Source organism: Nuphar pumila, chromosome 6, assembly GCF_984573655.1.
Source record: "Nuphar pumila chromosome 6, dmNupPumi1.hap1.1, whole genome shotgun sequence".
Classification (NCBI taxonomy): Eukaryota; Viridiplantae; Streptophyta; class Magnoliopsida; order Nymphaeales; family Nymphaeaceae; genus Nuphar; species Nuphar pumila.
The window spans coordinates 122,359,362-122,383,356 of NC_143254.1; the positions used below are offsets into that span (position 1 = coordinate 122,359,362).

Genomic DNA, 23,995 nt, shown 5'->3' on the forward strand with positions numbered 1-23,995 from the left:
GATTACTCAACAGGGATTGATATATATATATATATATATATTTTTGAAAGGTAGGGCAGACCCCCATCAGTTACTATTCAACATACCACTGGAGTTTTGAACCTGCAACGTCCCACCACAAGGAGGCGTGCACTGACAGCTCCTACGAACCACGCGGAGCCCCCGTTGGTAACAGGGATTGATATTTACTAGCACCAAAATGTTTGATATTTGTTTTTTTTTTAATGCCAACAATTTCATTCATCGCTTCCATGTCCATTTTATTCTTATCAATTAACAAGCATAAATCATCTGATAAGAACAGATACTACACTTGATCTTAGCCAAAAGGCCGTGACACAAGCATAAATCATCAATAACAAGAATGACAATGTTGAAAAATTGCACAAATCTTCATTATATAAAGCATAGAATAACACGAGTTCCATGGGGATAAGCTTTTGCTAATCAAAAGAAACATACACATTCAATAGAAAAACAAATTTCAACCTAGGAAAAATCCATGTTCTACATATTACCCCTGAACCACGGAGTTGAAACTGAGAATGCATCCTTGGAAAACTTGTGAAGGCTCGCCATTCTCTTATAGAATGAACCAACAGGAACAGTACGCCAAAATTCTCTACAAGGAAAATTTGTTTATTGCATGAAACAGCGAAGGAAAATCATAATCAAAATCAAAGAACATGCAATTCAACAAAAATTGAACATGTAATCCAACCCCTGTTTAAAAGGCTAAAAGCAGCAGCTGTAACTTCTGCAACGTTTTCATATTCCCGCAACAAGTAATGCATTCTACAGTCTAGATGTTCTATGAAGGTGGCACATCTCAATTGGACTGCAACAGCAACGATGCCTACATACCCAAAGCAATCATCTCATCTGTGCAGCAGAACAAAGAAGCCCAGATGCATCGGCTCCAACCACTGCAATATCGCAGACAGTGCAAAGCTGTCCCTCAATAGCTGGAACAAAACGTGATGTACAATATGGGCAAGCAACGTCTTTCTGTCCACGGTATATGGGCACAAAAGTAGCCCCGCAAATGACAAATGGGTTCCTGAAATCATAATTGAGCTGGTTGGCATCCTTCATATTCCTTTCACAAGCCTGCATAACTTGTCGAGCTTTGGATGCTTGAGTAGCTGGGGGATCTGTGTCTAGAAGTCGCCGAGCAAAGTTGGCTGCTGTCAAGTAGTTGCCGCCCTTGAAGCAGACACTCATTGCATTCAACAATGCAAGTCTCAAGTGAACCTTCTGGAGATTGCAATGTGTGAAGTAAGCTGCTAACTCCTGCTGTTGATCCACATTATCTCTAAGTTCTTTCCTACGCACCTCCATCCGCAAGCCTAGAACATACTCTTTCGCAATAACAATCAACTCCTTCACTTCATCAACCTCTCGCCTTGATTCCACAACAACGAGAGGGATAGTATGCAATATGCTGAGGAAGAGCCGCAGAGCTTCACTGAATTTTCCATCAGTAGTAGCCTTATAGGCACTTCTGAGTTTCTCATCCAACTGGGAGAACTTGTAAACAAGTGCTGGAGGGCTCCTCACATTGGGGCTCGCGGATTCATTCCACCCTTTTTCAAGAGCAAGTGAAATTACTGGTGCTGATGAAAAAGTACGTAGGTATGTGTGACTTCCCGAGTAGAGATCTAAGAACAAAGGCTTCAAAGGAGCAAAGTTCCTTATTCCCAATTGCCTGCTCAGCAAACGCATAGCAGTGTCAAAGTTACCAGCTGCTGCATGCTCACCAGCAAGAGAAGATTTCTGGGTCCATATCTGACTTACTGGCATTCCTGGTGTTGGTGCAACAAACACCAATGCACGGGAATTGGCAATAACATTAGAATTATCAAGTTCTGGTGGAAGCACCAAGTCTTCAAGATCCCAACCTCCCTCTTCCTCATTCCCTTCTCCCACTTCCCCATCTTCAACTACTTCAACATTACCATTCTGTCCATTGACATCTGCAATATCCAGATCTTCACCCCAATCTGCACCATCAGCTTCTTCATCTTCAGGAGTTTCCTTGCCAACACTATCGAGTCCACCTTCAAAGATGCCTTTCATTACTCTCAACAAGGGCCAGTCTCCATTGCATGAGATAGGTGAAGGGGGCATGAGAAGTGAAGGCCTCTTTCCTGCAGGCAGAGCAGGAGTGTTCTCCCCCAACTCAGCTGCAAGCCTTTCTGCTGTTTCTGTCAACCCATGTACAGCAGCTGTTATGTATGCAAGAGGCAGATGGCCTGAAGATTCCAAAATCTTCACACGCTCCTCAATGTCGCCCAAATAAAGAGCATTATGGAACTGCCCCATTACATCACTCTTGAGCTCAGCTATCCTCAACATTTTAGACAACTTGTCCATGTTCCCAGTAATGAGATAGAGAAAGGAGAGTCTCTCAAAATTCTTTGTCCTCTGATATGCATATTCAACAATGCTAGCATTGCCTTGTCGAAGAGCCTCCACACCTAATCTGTACCAGTGATCTTTCTCATCTATCGCCTTTGCAGAAGCAACTGCGATCTGAATGTTGCCACTTTCTAGGGCCAAATTGAACCGAGTCCTCTCATCTTTGACAAGATGAAGAGCAACTTCTGGAAACCCTTTTTGCTGCAGATATGCGATCATGGCTTGTCCACAAAGCTGATCGTTCTTAATCATGCTCATAACATTGTCATATCTCTTCTTTAATAAAGAAAGCTTGAAAGCATACTCAGTCGCATCAATAGCTATAACACAGCTCTTTCCATCACGATCCAAGCAGTTGATGGTGTTCCCAGAAACCTTTGTGATGTATATTGGAACATCAAGGGTCCTGATAATTCCATTATCTCCATTAGGAAGACAATACTTGATGTGATTTAAAGTAGTATAGATGAAGACACCATTGTCATCCCAGGCACCACTTTTCACACGAATTGTCTCGTGCAAAGTGCAACGATGCACAAGCTTCTTGCTTGCAATAATAATTGCATGCTTACTAAGTAATGCAACACTCTCCATATCATTGGACCACACAACATACTTGACAAATGGGGTCTGAAGATCACCAAGGATGGTCCTCTGCTGGAGATCAAAAATTACAACTCTATCTTCTGCCCTGCAAAGCAAATTTCCTGTGCCAGCATAAAATATTGCATCTGTAGCAATAGGCAGACTGCTCTTCTTCACTATCTCATTTTTTAGATTCTTAACCAATACTTGGTTGTTACTCTTGTCAAGCAAGGCAAACCTGTTGCGAGCAACAAACACAGCAGAACCTCCAGCTCCTCGCTTTGCATCTTGAGCAGTATCACCCCTGCCAACACTGTCTTTGGGTATGGTATATAGTTCATATGATCCACCATCTACATCTGAGCAGATCAAGACTGCATTTTCTGTAGGACTATATGACAATGTTCTTGGCCCCTGATTCAAACTAGTGGAACCAGGTCTCCTGATGGGGAATACTTGAGTGTCCTTCTGAGTAGAGAACTCATAAAACCGCAAGAAACGGTCTTTAATGTAGTACAGGGAATCACCACTCACTGCAAAAACAGGCCGTTCTCTCTCTAACTTGAAGACAATCATGCCACTATCATGGCCAGCTGCCAGCAGATTCATTTCTGGATGTGCTGCAAGAATCCAAAACCTGTCATGCTCTCTACGAAATGTTTGAACACCAGTACGTTTTGTTACATCCCAAACTCGAATACTTTTGTCCTCTGAGTTAGACACTATGATATCCTGCTTCGCATGGAACATTACACAAGAAACATTATTCATGTGTCCTCTCAAGGTGTCCACTTCCCAAGCCTTTGTATCTAGGAACAAACAAAAGAAAATGAAATGTCCATTGTCACAACTATAAATGTAGATCCGCAACCACTATTTAGTAAAAAAACAGAGAAACAAATGCACCAAAAGAAATATCCAAATCAATAGTAGTCATAGGGTTCAATTTACATACCATTCATACGCCAAAGTTTAACTTGTCGATCATCTGCTCCAGAAACAATGAGAGGCAAACTGGGATGGAACGCAGCCCAGTTGACTCCACGGTCATGACCCTCCAAAACATACTTTACAACAGCATCCACACCCCCAAATAGATCTGTATTCATCTGAGTCAACCTCAAAATATCATCGGCTGGGGAAACAGTTTTCTTCCTCAATGCTCCTATATCCCACACTCTAACTGTCTGGTCCAAAGAAGCTGACACTACCAAGTCCTCTTTAGGATGGAATGAGGCACACATTACATAATGGTTGTGACCAGTTAACACAGAGATGCAAGTGCGTGATTGCCAATTCCAAATCCTGATGGTCTGATCATCACTGGCACTAACAATCCATGGATACTCATTGTGAAAATGAACTGTACGAATGTAATCAAGGTGTCCAAGAAGGGTAAACAAACAGCGGTGCATTTTATAATTCCAAACTTTGATTTTGTAGTCATCCCCTGCAAAATCCACAATATGGTTTACTAAAGCAATAGGAATGCTTTCTATCAACAGTGCCTGTAAAATTCACATAACCAACTACAAAATTAATGCCCCCACCCCCGGAATAAATGACATATGCTACAAAAGCTAGTATCATTGACCAAGTATCAGTTGTTACAACAGAGAATGTAAACAAGGGCATGTGATAGTGCAGTACCAGAATGTATATCAACACCATAATTAGAGTAATATATAGTAGCACTATAGTTAGAAGATGAAATTCAAATACCATATATATGGGACACTACTACAGTCTGATAGGCAATGTATGTCCCTCAAAACATGTAAATATAATGAAAATTATGGTAAAAGATACCAACTCACCAGAAGTTTGACGTCTACGAATCAAGCCACAATGACAGAAAAATGTCATCAATCATGAATAATGAATATCTTTACAAGTTTCCAGAAAATCACCCGAAATGTCCTTGAAAGGTTTTCGAACAGTTTTTTATACTTATCGACCAATTTCAAATATCCCTACCCTGAACCCCTAATCAAATCAGAAACTATGTAACTTAAAGCTCTCAAGTTCCTGCCCACTGGATCACAATACAGGAATTTGTCACTAACTTTGGCTGAAAAAAAACTTCATAGAAACAACAAACTCAGTGAGACTGTACAATGAAAAAGGACAAAGCAATGTTGTCATCATCGGTGTGAATCAGCCGATTCGTATTGTATTGACCAGACATTGATATGGTACAGGGCTGACCCGGCTTTTTTTAATTTTTAAAAATGGTTAAATTATTTTTTTTTTACATATTTTAATATTTCTGTGACAGGTGTCATTTTCTGGTTAAAAGTTGGCCAATTCAGTCCAATTCATCACCGAATCAGAATCAGCCAATTCACCTGAATCGTTGTCAAATATTGACAACACTGGGGAAAAGCACAGCTGCAGAAGCATCAATCAATGTCACTATTCCTGAATGGAAGAGCAAAATTCAATAAGGACACTAGCAAAACTTCAAAATTCTCTAAAACTAATAGTGTGCAATATCAGCAGAAGGAAAATGCATTTACATCTCCCACATTTATTGAACATGACATATCACAAAAATTTGCTTGTTTCACTAAACACTATAAAACATTCAATGCTGAATCCAAAAAGTGATACCAATCTAAGCCACTGGATCAGTAAATGCCTATTGTGAATTCTTTTTAATATGCCAGCATTACTGTATCACAGGAATGCCCCTGTCATCTCTTGCAAAACAAACTGATTGTGGTCATGGAATGTCATGGTGTTCTTGAATCAATTAATTCATTTATAAGTCCTGTCAATAATAATTTTAGCTTCTTCATCAGCAGCAAATGATTTTACGGCACAAAACTGATATGAACTATTCTGCAGCTCACATGTTCTCCACATGATCTTTCATTCAAACATTCAATTACATTTTGCGTTAAAATTATTCAACAGCACCACTCACTGAAATAAATGAAAATTACTTTAACATTTAAATTTATTGAAGAAACATCAGAACAATAACAGATGAATTGAAATTTCATACAGGGGACTAGCATTCACTTTGAAATTCTATCAGAACTTAGGAGCGTTGGAGTAGGAATGATGCTGGAAGGAACTGTCAAAATAAGGAACTATCACTGCACAATCATAAACAAATGAAGTTCATCATGCATGAAAAAAAAAACAGCTAAATATCAGTGCATTTCCAGAGCGCAGCAGAAAAACTTAGCAGGTATTACTCTAAACGAAGAGAAAAAGACAAAAATGTATCTGAGTGATCTTAATCACTCTGAAATGTAGTACACCAAGATGACTGAAATAGCACAAAAGGATCACACATAGCCGTCGAATAATAATTGGATTCTAAACATACATCTCACAGCCACAGTGGAAACTCTTTCTGGTGTTATTATAGCCACTAAAACAACCGAGAGATCTGGCTATAGATTTGCTCACCGGATCAATATAACAACATGAATAAATCCAAAATGAATATTATTCGCCATGGGTTCGCATTAACTACCAAAATCATAGACAACCCAATATAACAAAAAGAAAAAAGAAACAAGATCTCTGCAAACAATTCTTTTTCCCAGACACAAAGAAAATGTAACATCACCAGTTAAGTAGAGTAAGAGCAATAATACATCACCTGCAACTTAAATCGAACGGAGACACCACACAAATCCCAGACTCAAAAATAGGCTATCTCGATTCAACAAATTCAAGAACAAAAGCATAAAAAGTCCACGTAAATGAATCACCAAAACGGATACACACCTCCAGAGACAAACAGCGGCTGCGTCCGATGGAAATGAACCCCACGGACCGGCCCATCGTGCTCATCGAACCGATCGATCAGAGTCCCCATCCGGTAATCCCACAACTGAATCACTCCGCTGTGGAGACTCGCGAGAATCCATGGCCTCTGGCTGTGGAAACTCAGCCCTTTCACTCTGTTACTCTTTGTCTCGAATTTAGTCAGCATCATGCCCAAGCTTCTCAACCCTAACCCTAACTCTAGCCCTAATTATAACAACCGCACCAACTATCAACGAAACGCAAACTCCGAACCCTGCATCGCCAAACAGAACAATCCCAAAACTCCACTAATACAAAAAGAGAGAGAAATTCAGCAACTCTACAAAAGCCAATTTTGATGTCGAAGAAAAAAGTGAAAATCGGTTCAGATCTAATCATCAATCTCGGATCAAAGCTAAGAAAACGAAGACGAACGAGAAGCAGCAAGGAGGTTACCTCAGATATGAAATTGGGGTCTCGGATCAAGAAGAAGCTATCAAAAGGCGCCTCGATCAACAGCAGAAGAATGTCACCACCACCATTCCCGGGGAGATTTCTCGGATTTGGGGAAGGAGGATCGGAACTTGAAGACGATGGCTAGGGTTTAATAGAGGCCTTTAGCAGATTCAGATCTCGGGGGAGTGGCAGAGAGAGAGATCGAGAGTGGAAAAAATGAACTCCCTGCGCGTATTTTGACGCGTTTGGTTTATACATTATCGTCTGGGAAAGGTGGGGGTAAATATTTTGACGGTTCAGATGTCCTGAATGATAGTCCATCGCCCGTCCTATACAGCACCCGCCGATACGCGCACTTCCGCTCTCTCTCCCTCTCTCTTTCTAAAGTCTTATTTTAAGTGCACTCCATCCAACAAACGTTTGTTTCGACCATACATTGTGCTTGTTTGTCGAAGGAAACGTTTTATGCTGTGCGGACAGTATAGACACACATAAATAATGGGTTGGATAACTTTATTTGGATCGTGCGAATTGATTTGCCCAACTATACGAGTGTTTTAACATGTTTATTATACATTTTAATTTCAGATATTGTTGATAACAATTTTAAAGTTGAGAAAAAATAACTTATCCGGATTTACAATTACAAAATCCTTTGAAAATTTTTGGAGACGCCATATTCAAGTCTTAACCGTCTTTTGCCTGAGAAAAAGGTAAGGTTAAGACAAGTTTCTCAATTTTCACAATTGGAATCACACCACTGCGTAATGAGCATAAAGATGAAAATATGTATAAGCATCAATTGATAAATTAAATAAAATTTAGATAAATGAGCCAAGGATACATAAAGTACATTTTTCGTAATCGAGGGTCCCTTTTGTTCTTTATAGCTTTTTTTAGTCCAACAACACTTCTGCGTAGGTACGAAGGTTCTTCAATGACTTCAGCACCTACGTGTGAGTATGACAACTTGAAAGAGAAGGGATTGACAAGGTTAGGGCTGGTTCTTTCTAAGGCCAGCTCTAAGACAAGGAATTTTCAAATGATCAGACTCTAGAGGCGAATGCCTATTTATAGAATTTTGAACAAGATACATATCATCGATTTTTTTGGATTTGAATCCAACCCAAATAGTTCCTAGTTTATTCCTGATAGGGGATAAGACTCATTTAGAAGAGTTTTTCCCTCTTTAAAAATGTACAAGAGGGGAAGGATTAGATAAAAATAAGCCATTTAGCGTATCCTCTCATTTGGGTCATGGGACGACCAAAGTGTTTGGCCGTCTCAAGTAGGATGGCCAAACTGAGAGCCATCCCAAAGTGGGACGGTCGGACAAGGGGCCGTTCCAAAGTGGGACAACCGAATAGGGGGCCTTCCCAATGACAAAGGGGACATGTTGAGACAGACAAGACGACCAAACCTAGGGCTATCTCAAGGTGGGATGGTTGAGAAGGGGACCATTCTTGCTGGGACGAGGCGAGATGCAATATACTAGGCAGGACAACCAAACACTACAATCGTCCCAAGGTGGGACAACCGAACATGGGGGGTTGTCCCAAGGTGGGACGACCGAACATGAGGATCGAACTTGCTGGGATGAGGTGGGACACAATGGACAACATCCCTAGGGTGTTGTCCCAAGGTGGGACGACCGAACATGAGGGTCGAACTTGCTGGGATGAGGTGGGACACAATGGACAACATCCCTAGGGTGTTGTCCCAAGACATAACGACACTCCTAGGGTGTAACAGTCCTTAGCCTTGAATATGACACGATGGAGGCGGGATGCAATGGATGAGGCAGGACGACCAAACATGGGGTGTAACGCCTTAAGATTTTTAACTTATAAAATACATGACAATTTAACACTTTTTCTTTTATTGAATAATCATTAACGAAAACATCTTTAACTTTGGTTCAAAACCTCAAGTGGGTTACATTCCATACAATAACAATTATACTGAATTTAATGTATATAACCTTTTGCATTCAAAATACTGCAACCTAATAAACTATAACGTTTTAAATAATATGTATCCATAATTCAGTGCCCAAGAAAAAAAAATAGCTCTCAATGCCGCATCAGCATCTCACATCCACTCGACAATTATACATCACCTGAAATCAAGGGTTAGACTCATGAAAGCCTGGTAGGTTTATACAAAAACACATAGTGAGTGTACAAAGTTAATAAATATAACACATTAATGATAACATAATCCATTTAATTAGATATCCACGATATACATTACTTATGGTATACATATGTGATATATTTTAATTGAAAAAATATAATGCACATTCAATTAGCCAAATAAAAGATTATCAACCACTACTTTGGGACACTAACACATATCAATTTAGATGATCATACACAAGGTCAGGACCAACCTGTCTAGGCTCGATCAATCAGTTGATCTCATGTCAAAAGTAACCGTTACATATTTCATTTTTATCGTAATGTAATTCAATCATTTAATATATGCATCACATTAGAGATTATATCATAATATAGTATTTTATAGTATTTATATGTTCATAAATTGAACTTTGAAGCATGTATATTTAAATCCCATAATTTCATGTATACTCACATGCATGCATTAGAATCGAACAAACACTAGAGTTAATATAGATTTTCCCTACCTTGTTTGAAGATTATGAAAACCCTAAAAATGACAAACTTCTTAAATAGTGAGCTTTCATACTTAAGAGCTACCCCAATTTCGTGGATTTAGAGTGAGCATAATTAGAGGCTATTTTCAAAATTATAAAAAGAATGACCTCTTTTATTCTAAGAAAATCGGCACCAAGGAGAGGAGAAGATACTTGAGAGAGTGAGATATGAAAAAGAGTGAGAGTGAAAGCCATTTTATAGGCAGAGTGGGTAGGTGAGAAAAAAAGAAAATAGGGAGTAGTATGTAAGGACCACCATTAAGAAAGTAGGTAGTAGGTAGGGGGCTATAGGTGTAGGTAGAGGGCTATAGGTATAAGTACATCTTTAATGGAAGATGTGAGAGGTGATGGGGTGGGTATTTGTGCCTTGGGTTGGATTCGAATGGGATCCAACCCTAATCTATCTATTGAGAGGATATGTTGTTGGGTTTGGATTTGGTGGGACCCATTTGGGTCTCATTAAATCTAAATCCTATATATGATTCATTTGGGTCTAAGTTGGCCCAAACCCTATTTATTTTAAGTGGAATCCATTTAGGTCTCCTAATGAATCCATAATTTCATTTTACTTTAATAGAATCCATTTGGGTCTCATATGGATTCAAAAACCCTATTTACTTAATGGGATCCAATTGGGTCTCAAAGTGGATCCAACATTTTCATGTTACTTAGTGGGATCCATTTGAATCTCCAAACGGATTCAAATTTCATTTTACTTAACGAGATCCATTTGGGTCTTCAAATGAATCCAAATCTCATTTATCTTGAATGATATCTATTTGGGTCTCAAATAGATTCAAACCATTTTTACCTCAGTGAAATCTATTTGGGTCTTCGAATGGATCTAAAATCTTATTTACCTTTTGAAGATCCGTTTGGGGTCTCCTATGAATCCAAATCCTTATTGAGACCCATTTGGGGTCTCAAACGGATCCAAAACTCTCTTATATCTGGTTCAACTCCCAATATGGGTCTAAACCTTACTGAATGCATTTGGGTTGACCTGAATCATTCGAAGATCCGTATACCATGGATCCAAAGTTTTAAAAACCCATCTAGATTTATTTTGAGATCAAATCTTCTTCTAGGTCCAAACATAATTAGAACTAATTTGAATTGGGTCTACTAACTAGATCCAATCCCAATCATATGGGTTGATTCAAATTGGATCTCCCCCAAGATCCAAACTGAGTAGTTTAGGTCTAGTGGATTTTGTGTGTTCTAATTGGATATTTCGAACCTAGTTGTTTCTATTTGATCTTCACTGAGATCCAGATCAAGATACGTTATTCAAAACCCTAGTAATTTCTTCTTTTATTTTATTAAAAAACCTAAAAAATTTGTTGGTATTACATCTGGTATCATGACACGTCCAACAATCAGCACCACTCTGTAAGTATGTTTTAATTGAACTAACAATTATTTTGTTATGATGTGCTATTTAAAACCTTATGTGATATGTAGAACCTAGATAAGATTTTGTTAGTTACCACAGTTTGTTCGAATAACCCTTGTGTGGGTATTTTGTGAACAAAATTCTTTAAGAAGTGTAGGATGTAATATCCAAAATTTTTATTAAATATTTTAATAAAATATAGAGGGTTTTACCTATTTGAATGCCAGTGTATATTGATGAATTTCAATTATTTATCAAGTTATTCTTATTTACGATAAATTATTATTAATTAGCAAATTTAATTAGGATTTATGAGTTTTTTATAAGGTATTTGGATTTGGATCTTAGTAGAATTCCAAGGTGATCAACCCACACTGATGCAAGTTTGAGCTGTCCGAATAAGCACAATGGATTTATTTGATCTTAAGTTATCCATATTTAGATCTTTGAATAATTTGGGTCAACCCAAATGGTTTTGGGAAGAGTTTAGACCCGTATTGGGGTTTAAACCAGATATAAAAGAATTTTAGATTCATCCGAGACCCAAATAGGTCTTGCTAAGGATTTAGATCTGCTAAAGACCCAAACGGATCTCATAAAGGTAAACATGATTTTGGATCCATTTGAGACATGGATCTCACTAATACTAAATGATGATTTGGATTTATAAAGACCGAAATGGATCTCACAAAAATTAAGTAGGGATTTGGATTCATTTGAGACCCAAATGAATCTTACTAAAGTAAAAATGATTTGAGTCCATTCGGGACCCAAAAGAATTATATTAAATATAATATATAATATATAATATATTAAAAATATATATAAGTATATATACATAATGGGTTGGATTTGATAAGACCCGAATGAGTCTTATCAAATCCAAACCAAAGCTCAAACTCCATGGTTTTTACCCCTTATTTTAAAACCCATGGTTTTCACCCCTTGTTTTCTAACCCATGGTTTTCATTATCTATTTTCTCTTCCTCTCTTACCTATAAAATGGCTTTCACCTTCTCTTTTTTCATATCTCATTCATCTTCTCTCTCTTTCTCTCCTCCCCATGGTACCATTTTTTTTTGGAGTAAAAGAGCTATTTCTTTTCACAATTTTGAAAGGTGACATCTAATTAGGCTCGCTCTAAATCTACGAAATTGGGGTAGCTCTCAAGTGTGATAGCTCACTATTGAAGAAGTTTGTCATTTTTAGGATTTTTTATTGTAAAGCTGCATTGATTTTGAGGTAAGGTAAATTTATACTAACTCTTGTATTTGTGCGATTCTAATGCATGATTTAAATTAAGTTAAATAGATGCTCACATGCATTGTTTTACAAATAAAATATATACAAATGTTTGCATGCGTGGTTTCACGAATATAGGTATATATTCAGATGTGTTAAGGTTTATGTACCTCGTATTGTAAAATACATATGTTTGGAATTAAATATGAATATTCAAAATTATATACACATGTTATAAAATGTAATTGATTCGACATATCAAATATGCATGTTTTGGATTTTTGTGCACATGTTTCGATGTTCAATTTATGAATATATGAATATTATGAAATACGATATTATGATATGCTGCTAGATGATGTGATACATGTATGAAATGATTAAATTACATCACAATAGAAATGAAATATGTGATAATTTCTTTTGATATGAAATCGACTGATTAATTGAGTCTAGACAGGTGGCTCATGACCTTGTGTATGATCATTTGAATTGATATGTGTTTGTGCCTCAATGTTGCGACCAATAATCTTGTGCTTTGTTAATTGATATATGAATGTGCCCGAATGGGTGACCATTGACCCTATGAATGGTTAATTGTGTTTATGCATGTATGATGATATAATGTACTTGATAAAGTTCCAAGAGTAGGTAATCGATTGAGGAATAATTCATCAAAGAACATTCTCTGTGAGAATGTACATGTCTAAGATTAGGTCACCCGACTAGCACAGTAAATCTTTGTGAGGACAAACATGTCCAAGATTAGGTAATTCGGTTAGAGCGGTAAAATCTCTCTAAAGATATGCATGTCCAAGACCAGGTAATCCAATTGGGGACTTGTTTTCAAGATACGAAAAATCTTTATGATGATGAACATGTTAAATATATTAGTTATGGTGGATTGTGATGATCATATGAACTTTCAGAGATGACCATTATAGAAAAATATGAATTTGGCTTTGCATGTTTCAATGTAGCATAATTATATGTTGAACTTGAAATCATAACCTTATCGATAATAGATTATGAGTGAAATATATAGTAAATGACACATCACGCCTACTTAGTCACTTTGTAAATGAATGCATTATATTTATTTGATTGATTTATATCATGAAAATGTGATATATATTAGTTTTGTACAATCACTATGTGTTCTGTTCTAGACCTACAAGTCTTTCACGAGTCTGACCCTTTTTATGGGTTTTCAGGTGAAGTGTGATGCATAGCTGTGTAGTGGATGCAAGATGTTGCAGTGACATTGAGAGCTAGTCATTTTTCTTTTCTAGGAGCTGAATTTGAATATATTAAATCTACTCTTATTGTTATAGTATAGAATGTAACCTGCCTGGGTTTTGAACCCAAGTTTAAAAAGGTTTTCGCTTACGCTTTTAATAAAAAAAAGTTTTAATTTTCACATGTTTTTCAAAGGTTAAATTCTCTAGGCATTACATGAAGGGCCATCCCAAGATAGGGCAACTTGGACATGGGGATGCAATAGATGGCCAAACCTAGGGTGCCATCCCAGGAAAGAATGACACTCCTAGGGTGCCATGCCTAGCCTTGGCTAGGACACACAGGGGTGGGACAATAGGGTCTATGCCTTCCCCCACTTAGAACATGCCAGGATGCCTTATCAAAGGGGAGCGATGGCCTATCCCGAGTGATAATGGCATGAACAAGGAGGATAACACATAGTGTATAATCTCAGGACAAGACCTAGGGTTTGGACGACACCTCAGGTGTGCTTTCGTAGGGTACGACAAATGGACTTTCTGGGGTTTTGGGTATTCTGAAAAATTTGGGTGTTTACAGATATAGGATTCAAATTGGATCTAAAAACAAAAAAATGTTTAAAATTTAAGTAATTTGAGAAAAAAATAAAAAGTCATATATATAAATATAAATATAAATACTTTAATCAGTGTCATATTGAATTTAATTATGAAAGTTTATCAAAAAAATATAGATTTTAGCCTCAAATATGGATCTTAAACTGGACCCAAATACAAATTGTTTTTTATATTTTGAGTAATTTGAGAAAAAAAATAAGAATTCATATTTTTTATATACAAATACAAAAAACATAAATAAATCATAAAACCCTAAAATACAAAAAAATAAATCATAAATAAACCCCAACCCCCCTAAACTACAAGAAAAATAAATGATAAAACCAAAGAAACCATAAAATTTAATATAAAAATTCCTAATTCAAATCCTAATAAAATTAAATATAAAAATTTGATTCAAAACCCTAATAAAAGAGGAAAAAATATCATAATAAAATTAAATATCTAAATCCCTAATTAATGATATTTGATTCAAAGCCCTAATCAATGAAAATCAAAGAAAAAACCCTTAATCAATAAAAATCAAATAAAAAAATCTTAAACAATGAAAATAAAAAAATCCTAATTAATGATAAAAAAACTAATCAAATAAAAAACCCAAGAAGAACAAGAACAAAGAACGAAGAAGAAGGGAGGAGAGAGAGGAACGAACAAGAAGGGGAGGAAAGAAGAAAATGTGTATGTGGAGAGAGAGAGAGAGAGAGAGAGAGAGAGAGAGAGAGAGAGAGAGAGAGAGAGAGAGAGAGAGAGACCCCCTCTGCTTGAATTTTTTTGTCTCAACACCGTTCCTCGTCCCTATTCTCCGCATAACAGGGGGTGGATCAATATTGAACTTAGATTAAGGATGCGGTGAGCGACGTTCTGCACGTCTGTTACGTCCAATGATTGTTAGCAACCACGTTCCAAGCAGTCGTGGTGTCCCTACGATGCACGACCAAACTGCCCTTAATGGTTCTGATGTTCCTTGGGGTGCCACCGGGGTTATCCTGGCCATCCACTAAGGTTGAACCATTTGGCTCTCATGTGTGATGGCAAACTGGACCCGCCTTGATTGATGACCAGGGGACAATGTTGGTCTATTAGATTTGAGCTATGCTCATTGGCCATTGGGTCTAGGGGTTTTATTGGGTTGAATTCGAGTCAAATCTTGCTAGATCTGAATCCAAATTCAAAATATAAACAGTGGATTCGAATCCAAATCAGATTTGAGACAGTAAGGTTGAATCCAAACCCAAAATACTTGTCGTAATACTAGATCCAAAAAACAAAAACAAGTTATTTAAACGTAGAAAATGTAATCATGCCAGATTTTGAATGAAGTCAACTTCATATCCAACTTACAATGTTGATCTGAATCCAAAAATAATCCAATTAAACATATCCGAATGCACATTCAGATTTTACTTAAAAGATCTATCCCTCAAAAATAACATGTCAGACCGATAAAAAAAAGTATCTTTAAATTAAAGCAATATAATTGGACTTTAACCCTACTGAGCTGTTACTTTTTATTAGTCGACAACAAACATGCGGACTATTGCTTTATGTACTGAACGAGAAATAAAGGGTAAGATCAATAATTTTTGGCGGTTTTGATCCACCAACCATGTCCTGTTTATGATATTTTTGGAGTTTTTCTATGAATATCTGTAGATGCTACATAAATTCACAGTATGTAATACATTCATGTTAAATTAAAGAGTTTACATACAAAACGTAACAAACAAATAAAAAAATATGAAAAACTAACACTTATGTCACTGCTCAACATAGTTTCAATATACAAATCATGCTCGTTCAACTCTTCCGGTTGTTGCCCATCTTCCTGGTTCTCACCAAACTTGTTATCATGATGAGTTGAAAATGAATATAAACATGTACATGTCAGTACCATTAATTGTATACATAAATAACTTGGTTCATTATACATCATATCACAATTGAATTATTGGTTGGGGTGGGGGTTTGGTTCCCTTTCTACTGTCATATTTACCTTTACGTGCATACATTGTGAATTAAGACATTGGAACAGTTCATTAAAACACTCTAAATAAATACATAGAAGCAATTCATTAGCTCTTAACAAATATATATTTTGTAACAAGAGGTACTCCAACATACTGTTATTCGTGTTTCCACTTATTATGGCAAACCTCACCACATACACTGCACTTGTATGACACAATATTCTTGTGTTATGGTTTCTATCTCTTCATCTTAGGTTGCATTGATTTATGAGTCACTTTTGGTGGATAGACAAGAATAAGAGTCGATGGAGCATTGTGTGAGACATTATCTACCATTGGAAGGAATAAAAATGTATTATATGCAGCTCGATACGATTCAACTCTGAAGAACTTATCACAATAATCCTCTAATAGCTTGCCCTCATACAAAATGCATGTGGTCGCATGTTTATATGAAATCCCACTATCTTGTCACTCTTCACAAGAGCATAACTGCTTCTCAATATCAACACTCTAACCGTGAGATCGGACGTGGGCTTCGTACCGATGTTGATAGTAATGCACTACTTGCACACGTAGTTGTTGTGTATTTCTCTTAAGTGCCGCTATTTTTATTTTACCTCAGGAACCACAATGCCTGATATTTTCTTTCTGATAGTTTTTTTTCTTAAAATTTTTTATTAGCATAAGACGAAGCCTCTCAATAAGAAGCACTAAGAGCTTGTCATGTATGTGGAGAATCCACGAATTGAAGCGATATGCTATATTAGACATTAAATACTCATATCTTCTGGCTAGAAAGTGACTATTATCCCAATATTTCAGATCCACGTCAATGGCAATATAATGATATGCAACTTCATCTTGCTCCTAAACTTTTAAAAAAATTATACTATTGTTTTACGGTTGCTCGAGCTGCACTCCATCAAAGTGCACTAAGTGGTGAACCAAACTTTTTAGCAAAGTTCTCTGTCAAGTGCTTCATGTAATATTCAACATGACAACTAGCCCATGTGTGAGGACAACATACTTTAGCCCTACATTGCTATATGAGATAACTGTCAATACTCTTCTCTCTCTAAACTCGTTGAAACATATAAGTTCTTTCTTTAGATGCTTCAAAAACCACGCTCATGAATTCTTTGACTCCTAATCTACAACTACAAATGCTATCGAAAGCATCTCACCACAAGGATGAATATTATGAGCCGAAAATAATATACTCATGCATTTTTCTTTTAGAAATGTGTCATATATCATAAGAACTACAAGGAATCCTTTAAAAAACTCATCAATGCATAGATGAAATATTAAGAACAAGTACTTAAATCAATATTTATTATTAGTCTGGATATACCATCGATGCATGGACAAAATATTAAGAGGTTATCCTTCATCAAATGATCCAAATATGAGAGAAGCATCCTGAAAGACTCTTTGAATGAACCATATAGCTTCTTCCTCGTGCGTTCTCATCCACACTATGCTTGTTTGTAAGTTATCTGCACACCTTTCTCATGAGTAATGTCATTAATGATTTCTCTTTGAGTCATCTTTGGGTTATTATGCAGGTGTTTGTGAATAACACCTGAAATTCACTTGAAAGACACTTTTTTCACTAGAAGGTTGGCCAATGATCCACCACATGTATGCTCACTTTCATACTTCTTCACTTGAAAGAATATTGTTTTACAAACCGTTGTGCAATGGATCTTCTAGGAGAAATCAACTGTAGTCTACGAGTTCTTTTTCATGCATACGACAATGAATCTGTTAGTGTAGCTCTGAACGAATTTTACATTATAGTTATTCTTAATGACATGATCTTTAAAAAACTCACGTAAGTGTTAAAGATCATTAAACATTCAGCCAAACACAATTTCCCGATCGTTTGAACATGTTGTTAGTTGCTGGAAAGGTTCTCAATCATTAAGTTTTCGTTACGTAACTTGTCATATAATTGAGATGTCTCACTTTAATGATTTTTAATTACTCTTCATTGTATTAGAATCCATTGAACGAAAACTTGTTCAACTACGTCTCATTAGTATAAAAACATAAAATAGATCTAATGCCCAATAAATTCTCATATAACTTATACAACATACCAAGGGTTCGACTTTTAAATTTCCATTTGTGCATCATTTTCATCCACCATGTCTCATGTAATCAGTGTCTTGGTCCAGCTCATTCAGCATATTATAGTCATCATCAGTAATATCATTTAATTCTCTACTATCAACCTGATGACAACAAGGATTAATTCATTGTTCGGTTACACAAACTAAATCAAAATTCATTGTATCTATTACTTTCTTTGCTTTCATACATGCAATATTCTCGTATTTTCAACTTTTAAGATTAATCATAAAAATAACACTTCTACCATCACATACATCTCAAACATATATTACAAAGTCCAACAACATGTACCTAGCTATGTCATCTGCTCTCGAAGGCTGCATGTCATCCAAATTATTGCGATAGAGATTAGAATTTTTTTGCCCACGTTGTTGCACATCTTCTGCAGATCCTCTGATCATATACAATATCCATTGTTCATGCAAGTTCTTCATTGTCTGTACATTGAACATCTATATCCCTAATTGGTCTGAGTAATTGTATGCTCTCCACATGCCTAAACTAAATGTTTGGGACATCAATATTACTCACTATTTGGGACAATTGGATGTTCGCCAAATGACTGAGCTCAATAGATGGTGCTTAAAATAGATGCAGATTCTCCACGTGATTCCCATCATTCACTTTATCAACTGCTTCTTGTTTATCTTCGAAAGCAACAACTTGTTTAACTTGGCGAGAAACTAAGTAAACATTGCCACTAAATAACATAGTCTCTACATCATCATCGTTCAAAACATTTATCCATATATTAGCTACCTAATTTAGGAGTAACTATATTAAATGCTCATTAACTCTTTCACATATCTTGTTTGATGAGATATCAAAGTCATAAATTCTTTAAAGCTACTATTTTTGGAGACTAGTATAGATCCCAAGTAGGATGATCAATGCTATGGTAGTGTACTTTAATCCATTTAGAGTCAATTATTAACTACTTACACCAACCACACAACATATTATTATGAATCATCTACAACACTAACAAATAAATATATCTATGAAAAAACCTTAAATCATAAATAGAGTGTCAAATATTAAATAAAACACAAAGAAACATACATAAAACATCCACAACAACAACCAAACACAAATATTGCAAGGCTATTAAATGCTCATATCTATAAAAAAAATGTTTGGAATAAACTAAAAAAATATACATATATCTATAAAAAAACATAAAATATTAAATAAATAACACATAAATAAAATAAATCATCTACAACACCAACAAATAAATATATCTATAAAAAACCCTAAATATAGTAAAGCCTAAACAATAAATCTGGTGTCAAATGTTAAATAAAACATATATAAAACATCCACAATAACAACCAAATACACATACAATAAGGTTATTAAATCCTCATATCTATAAAAAAGAAAAAAGTTTCAAATGAAATAAAAAATATGCATATATCTATAACAAAACCATCAAATATTAAATAAAAATCAAGCAAACAAGCATAAATCATCTACAATACCAACACACACACACACACACACACACACACACACACACACACACATATATATATATATATATATATATGAAAAAAAACCTTAAACATATTAAACCCTAAATGGTAAATCTGATGCCAAATATTAAATAAATACATGAAAACATACATAAAATATCCATAACAATAACAAAACACAAATATTGTAAGGCTATTAAATGTTCATATCTATAAAAAAAGAAAAAAATTTAGAATAAAATAAAATAATATGTATATATTGTTTGTATAAAACTCATATGTCAACCTAACCAAATAAGTTGATGAGGATACCTCAACCTCGTTAGAATGGAGCAAAAAGATTTCACAAGAATCTCAACAAGGGGAAAGAGAAAATGGTTAGGGTTCTTTTAAAAAACAATAAAAAAAGAAAAAACTACAACTTTACATAGAATTCAACAAGCATGTGAATGTATAAAAATTTGTGTGCTAAAAAATTGCGTATGTCATCACATATTTGTGGATCTCATTGAAGAGAATTTTGTTCAAGGTGATTCACAAGCATTCTTTGTGAAGGTTGTACAATATTTACAAAAGTAATACCATATCTGCGATCTTCGTATAAAAGTGCGAAAGTCAAGAATATTCACAAAAATATATGGATTTTTATGGTATTTACAGGCCTCCTTAGGGTCATTTACTTAAAAGAAGATTTGCATGGTAGCTTGTGAATGTCATACTATATATGCCAAGGTAGTATATTATTTGTGAAGATCGACATGAGTGTGAGGGTCTAGGACATTCGCAAATAGTAATATGTGAATGTCCTCACACATTTGTGGACCTCCTTGAGGATCAATTACTTAAAGGAAGTTCACATGATAGCTCATGAATGTCGCACTGAGTGCAAAGGTCGAGGACATTCACAAATAATAATATGTAAACGTTCTCGTACATTTGTGGACCTCCTTGAGGATCAAGAGATTCACAATGTAGCTCACGAATGTTGTACTATATATGCAAAGGTAGTACGATATTTGTGAAAGTATGCAATATAAGAGGTTCACAAATTTGGTTATGCAAACTTCATGAGGCATGCAAAAACATTGTACAAAGGTACTTTTAAGTGAGACATTGTAAGATCAAGACAATGTACTTATATATTGCATGAACCTCAATAGGTTCGCATGTGCGAAGAGTAAAAAGGTCCTAAAAAAGTTAAGGATTTGCTATTTTGAGCACAAGATGGATTAAAAAATTGTGGGGCATTTTAGGAAACATGCATATAGTACAATATGGTCATTTTCTGAAAAAAGAAAGAGAAAAGAAAAAGGAAAAGGGAAGGAAAGAAAGAGAAGGGAATGAAAAAAGGAAAGAGTGATTTTTTTATTTTATTTATTTTTGTTTTATTTTTCAAGTCCCAAGATTTTCTTGAGATTTATTGAAAAACCTATAATATCTCAATATTATACCTCGCCAAGATGTAGCAAATACCATATTTGTGACTATGGTTTATCCTAGTCTACTTAGCAGATAGCATGCATTCAATTAGGTATTTTTCATGCACGGTTTTTTAGAGGGGTAAAAAATCGATGGCTGATATTGTGCTAAAAAAATTGATGATTTTTTTTTTTAAATTTTTTTTGGTAAATTGATTTGATCCAAAGCATGTTTCATGGTAAATAAACAACTGTGAATACATATACAAGTTCAGATTCAACAAAACACACCTGCTACATTTCCCTATTTTCAATGCTTAAATCCAAGTTACAAAATTTTTGACTTGGGCCCTGGTTGATTCAAATAAGCACATTTTTGGGCATACTGCATCATCCCCTTCAAGAATAGCTAGGAGATACTGGAAGAAAGTATTCCAATAAGAAAAAGAAAACAAATAACAGAGATAAAAGGCGTTTGTTTAGACTGATCTCAGGATAAAGGAGAATGCCTTCCAGGTTCCCACCGGCAGAAGCAATGGGCTTACAAGAACCTCTTGAATAGTTTAACTTTCTCATGTTTTTTATATGTTACAGAATGTGTTCTATTGATTGGAGCTTATTGTATCATGATCAACATTCTCACAAGCTTGCCTTTGCTTTGGCAGGAAGCATGGCAGCAGTTATAACTTACAAGAGATGTGACCTCTATAAAGAATGATACTAGCCTAATTAGCTCATTGATGCTCCTTAAATCCACATAATTGGAAGCCTACGGTATGCCATCATGCCAACAATTCCTCACACCAATTTGCTTTTTGTATATTTTCTGATAAAAGAAATTACTCATGTTTGTTGTCCTTCAAGGACTTTGACAATATCTTCAGATCTTGATTGGATGCCTCTAAGGTATTCGGTCAATACACGCTGCTGGTAGGAACCTCCCTCCTGAAACAAGTATTGAGAAAAAAAAGTCAGATAATAAAGGAGATATATAGGAAAATCCAAAAGCAACTCACTGTTCGGATCAGTGTTCTTTCAATCCTTTTCTTGATGACAGCATAGAAATCCTCAGGTGGAATATCTCCTTTTCCAACTTTAAGACCATTAAGTAATAGCCTGTTCCAGTCTTCCTCAGATGCTGAAATTAAGGCTACTTGTGAGAGAGTAAAATCCAGGGAACAAAATACTTGCTAACACCATTATGAACAGGTATGTAATCAAGTTCAGTTAAGATTTTAGCATAATTTATCATATCTGGCCCCTTGTGAAAAGCTAGTTGGATCTGGTAGGGAAGAACAACTGAACAGTTTGTAGTTAGCAGATACCTGACCCAGATCTCACATAGAAACACCTCTAATTATTGATAATCAATAACTATTAACAAGATGACTATTAGATAATACATCTAAAATGTCACTGACAATAGAAGGAACTCTTTCTCCAGCTTGAAATTTGGAATTTTGATACACTAACCAGAAAATACTTCAGTGCATGGACAAACAATTTGTAGTTTACCGTAGTTGCATAACAGCATTTCAATTTTAAGAACCTTGCCACTTGACCCTTTGACAACAGGCAAGCTGCCCTGCCTGCTGACAACAGGCAAGTTGCCTTGCCTGCTGACAACAGGAAAGGCAGGATCTACATTCTACATTTTAGTAGATGCAAATTGTGCAATAGCTATCTCAAGAATACAAGAGTGCCCCTCAAGAATAAACACATGTACATGGGATAAGAGGGCAGCACACAATAACTATAATACATGGATTATATTTCACAATACTCCCCCTCAAACTTGGGATGATGAGAACATAATCATTAAAGTATGAAGAGAAATGGTTGAAATGTCTTTTAAGGGCAAATTTTTGGTGAAACAATCCTCCATCTAACTTGTCCCAATATATGACAAAGAGATGCTTCTATCCAAGTAAGCTTTCCGAGTGAAGTGGCAATCTATCTCAATGTGCTTAGTTCTCTCATGGAATTCAAGATTTTTAGCTACGTGAATAACACTTTGATTATCTGCATTCTCAATAACACACCAATGTCTCCCAATAGCCATCTTAGCCACATCACCTATGCTGTACGTCGAATGTTAATTTGGGAAAATTAGTGGCGGTCACAATCACTGCCAATTGTCTGGCTGAAAAAATGAACTTTAGCGCTGTCATGACCGCCGCTAAAGGTTGTTTTTCACAAATCCAGTGGCGGACGTTTGTCTGATAACAGTGGATGAAATGTTCGTCCACTGTTATATATATATATATATATATATATATAGAGAGAGAGAGAGAGAGAGAGAGAGAGAGAGAGAGAGAGAGGCAATTAACAGGTGTACACTAATTATCAACTAGGTCAACAACCTCCTTCCTATTCAATCTAACACTGTGGATTACATCTTGCAACATGTTCTTTTGAAATAAAATCACAATTATTTGAGTTGTTATGGTATTCTACCTTTGTTGTGGAGAGTGCAACTCTTTGTTGTTTCTTACTCTTCCACGGTATCAAAGAGTCTCCAAGAAATATACAAAACCCAATGGTGGAAACCGTGGAATGCATGTAGTGGGATACTCCTTCAAAATTGGC

At 35.9% G+C, this 23,995-nt stretch overlaps 2 protein-coding genes and 1 pseudogene across 6 annotated transcripts in view; all 3 read right to left on the bottom strand.

Annotated features, from left to right (window-relative positions):
* Nucleotides 1-242: 242 nt before the first annotated feature.
* LOC149835994 (U2 spliceosomal RNA) lies at nt 243-343 on the bottom strand (annotated as a pseudogene).
* A 30-nt stretch (nt 344-373) lies between these two features.
* On the bottom strand, nt 374-7,486 carry LOC149835995 (coatomer subunit alpha-1-like). Of its 4 annotated transcripts, none has more exons than XR_016432383.1 (5): nt 7,231-7,481; nt 6,754-7,082; nt 3,962-4,456; nt 722-3,815; nt 374-622 (listed from the first exon to the last, which is right to left on the bottom strand). XR_016432383.1 is itself a non-coding variant. In XM_090008896.1 (5 exons), the coding sequence occupies exons 2-4, from the start codon at nt 6,962-6,964 to the stop codon at nt 874-876; spliced, it is 3,648 nt and encodes a 1,215-aa protein (XP_089865022.1). In that variant the 5' UTR covers nt 6,965-7,082; nt 7,231-7,481; the 3' UTR covers nt 374-622; nt 865-873. The 4 variants fall into 4 exon arrangements, 3 of the variants coding, with proteins under 3 accessions (XP_089865022.1, XP_089865023.1, XP_089865024.1); XM_090008896.1 differs by having other exon boundaries at nt 865-3,815; XM_090008897.1 differs by having other exon boundaries at nt 374-3,815; nt 7,231-7,486.
* Nucleotides 7,487-21,864: 14,378 nt separating this feature from the next.
* The window catches only part of LOC149835996 (uncharacterized), a 74,013-nt gene continuing 71,882 nt past the window's right edge, over nt 21,865-23,995 (bottom strand). For both annotated transcript variants that reach the window (XM_090008900.1, XM_090008899.1), the window contains 2 exons: nt 22,423-22,544; nt 21,865-22,351 (listed from right to left, as the gene is read on the bottom strand). In XM_090008900.1, the coding sequence (XP_089865026.1) occupies nt 22,250-22,351; nt 22,423-22,544 (224 nt within the window). In that variant the 3' untranslated portion in view covers nt 21,865-22,249. The remainder of the gene's footprint in view (nt 22,352-22,422; nt 22,545-23,995) is intronic.

Bases quoted from the DNA above. Each gene is read 5' to 3' on its own strand.
- LOC149835995 (XM_090008897.1), bottom strand. From the start codon at position 6,964: ATGATGCTGACTAAATTCGAGACAAAGAGTAACAGAGTGAAAGGGCTG. The intron at 4,457-6,753 runs GTGTGTATCCGT...TGGATTTTGCAG, and splicing joins GCCGCTGTTTGTCTCTGGAG to GGGATGACTACAAAATCAAA. The intron at 3,816-3,961 runs GTATGTAAATTG...GTTTGTTCCTAG, and splicing joins TAAACTTTGGCGTATGAATG to ATACAAAGGCTTGGGAAGTG.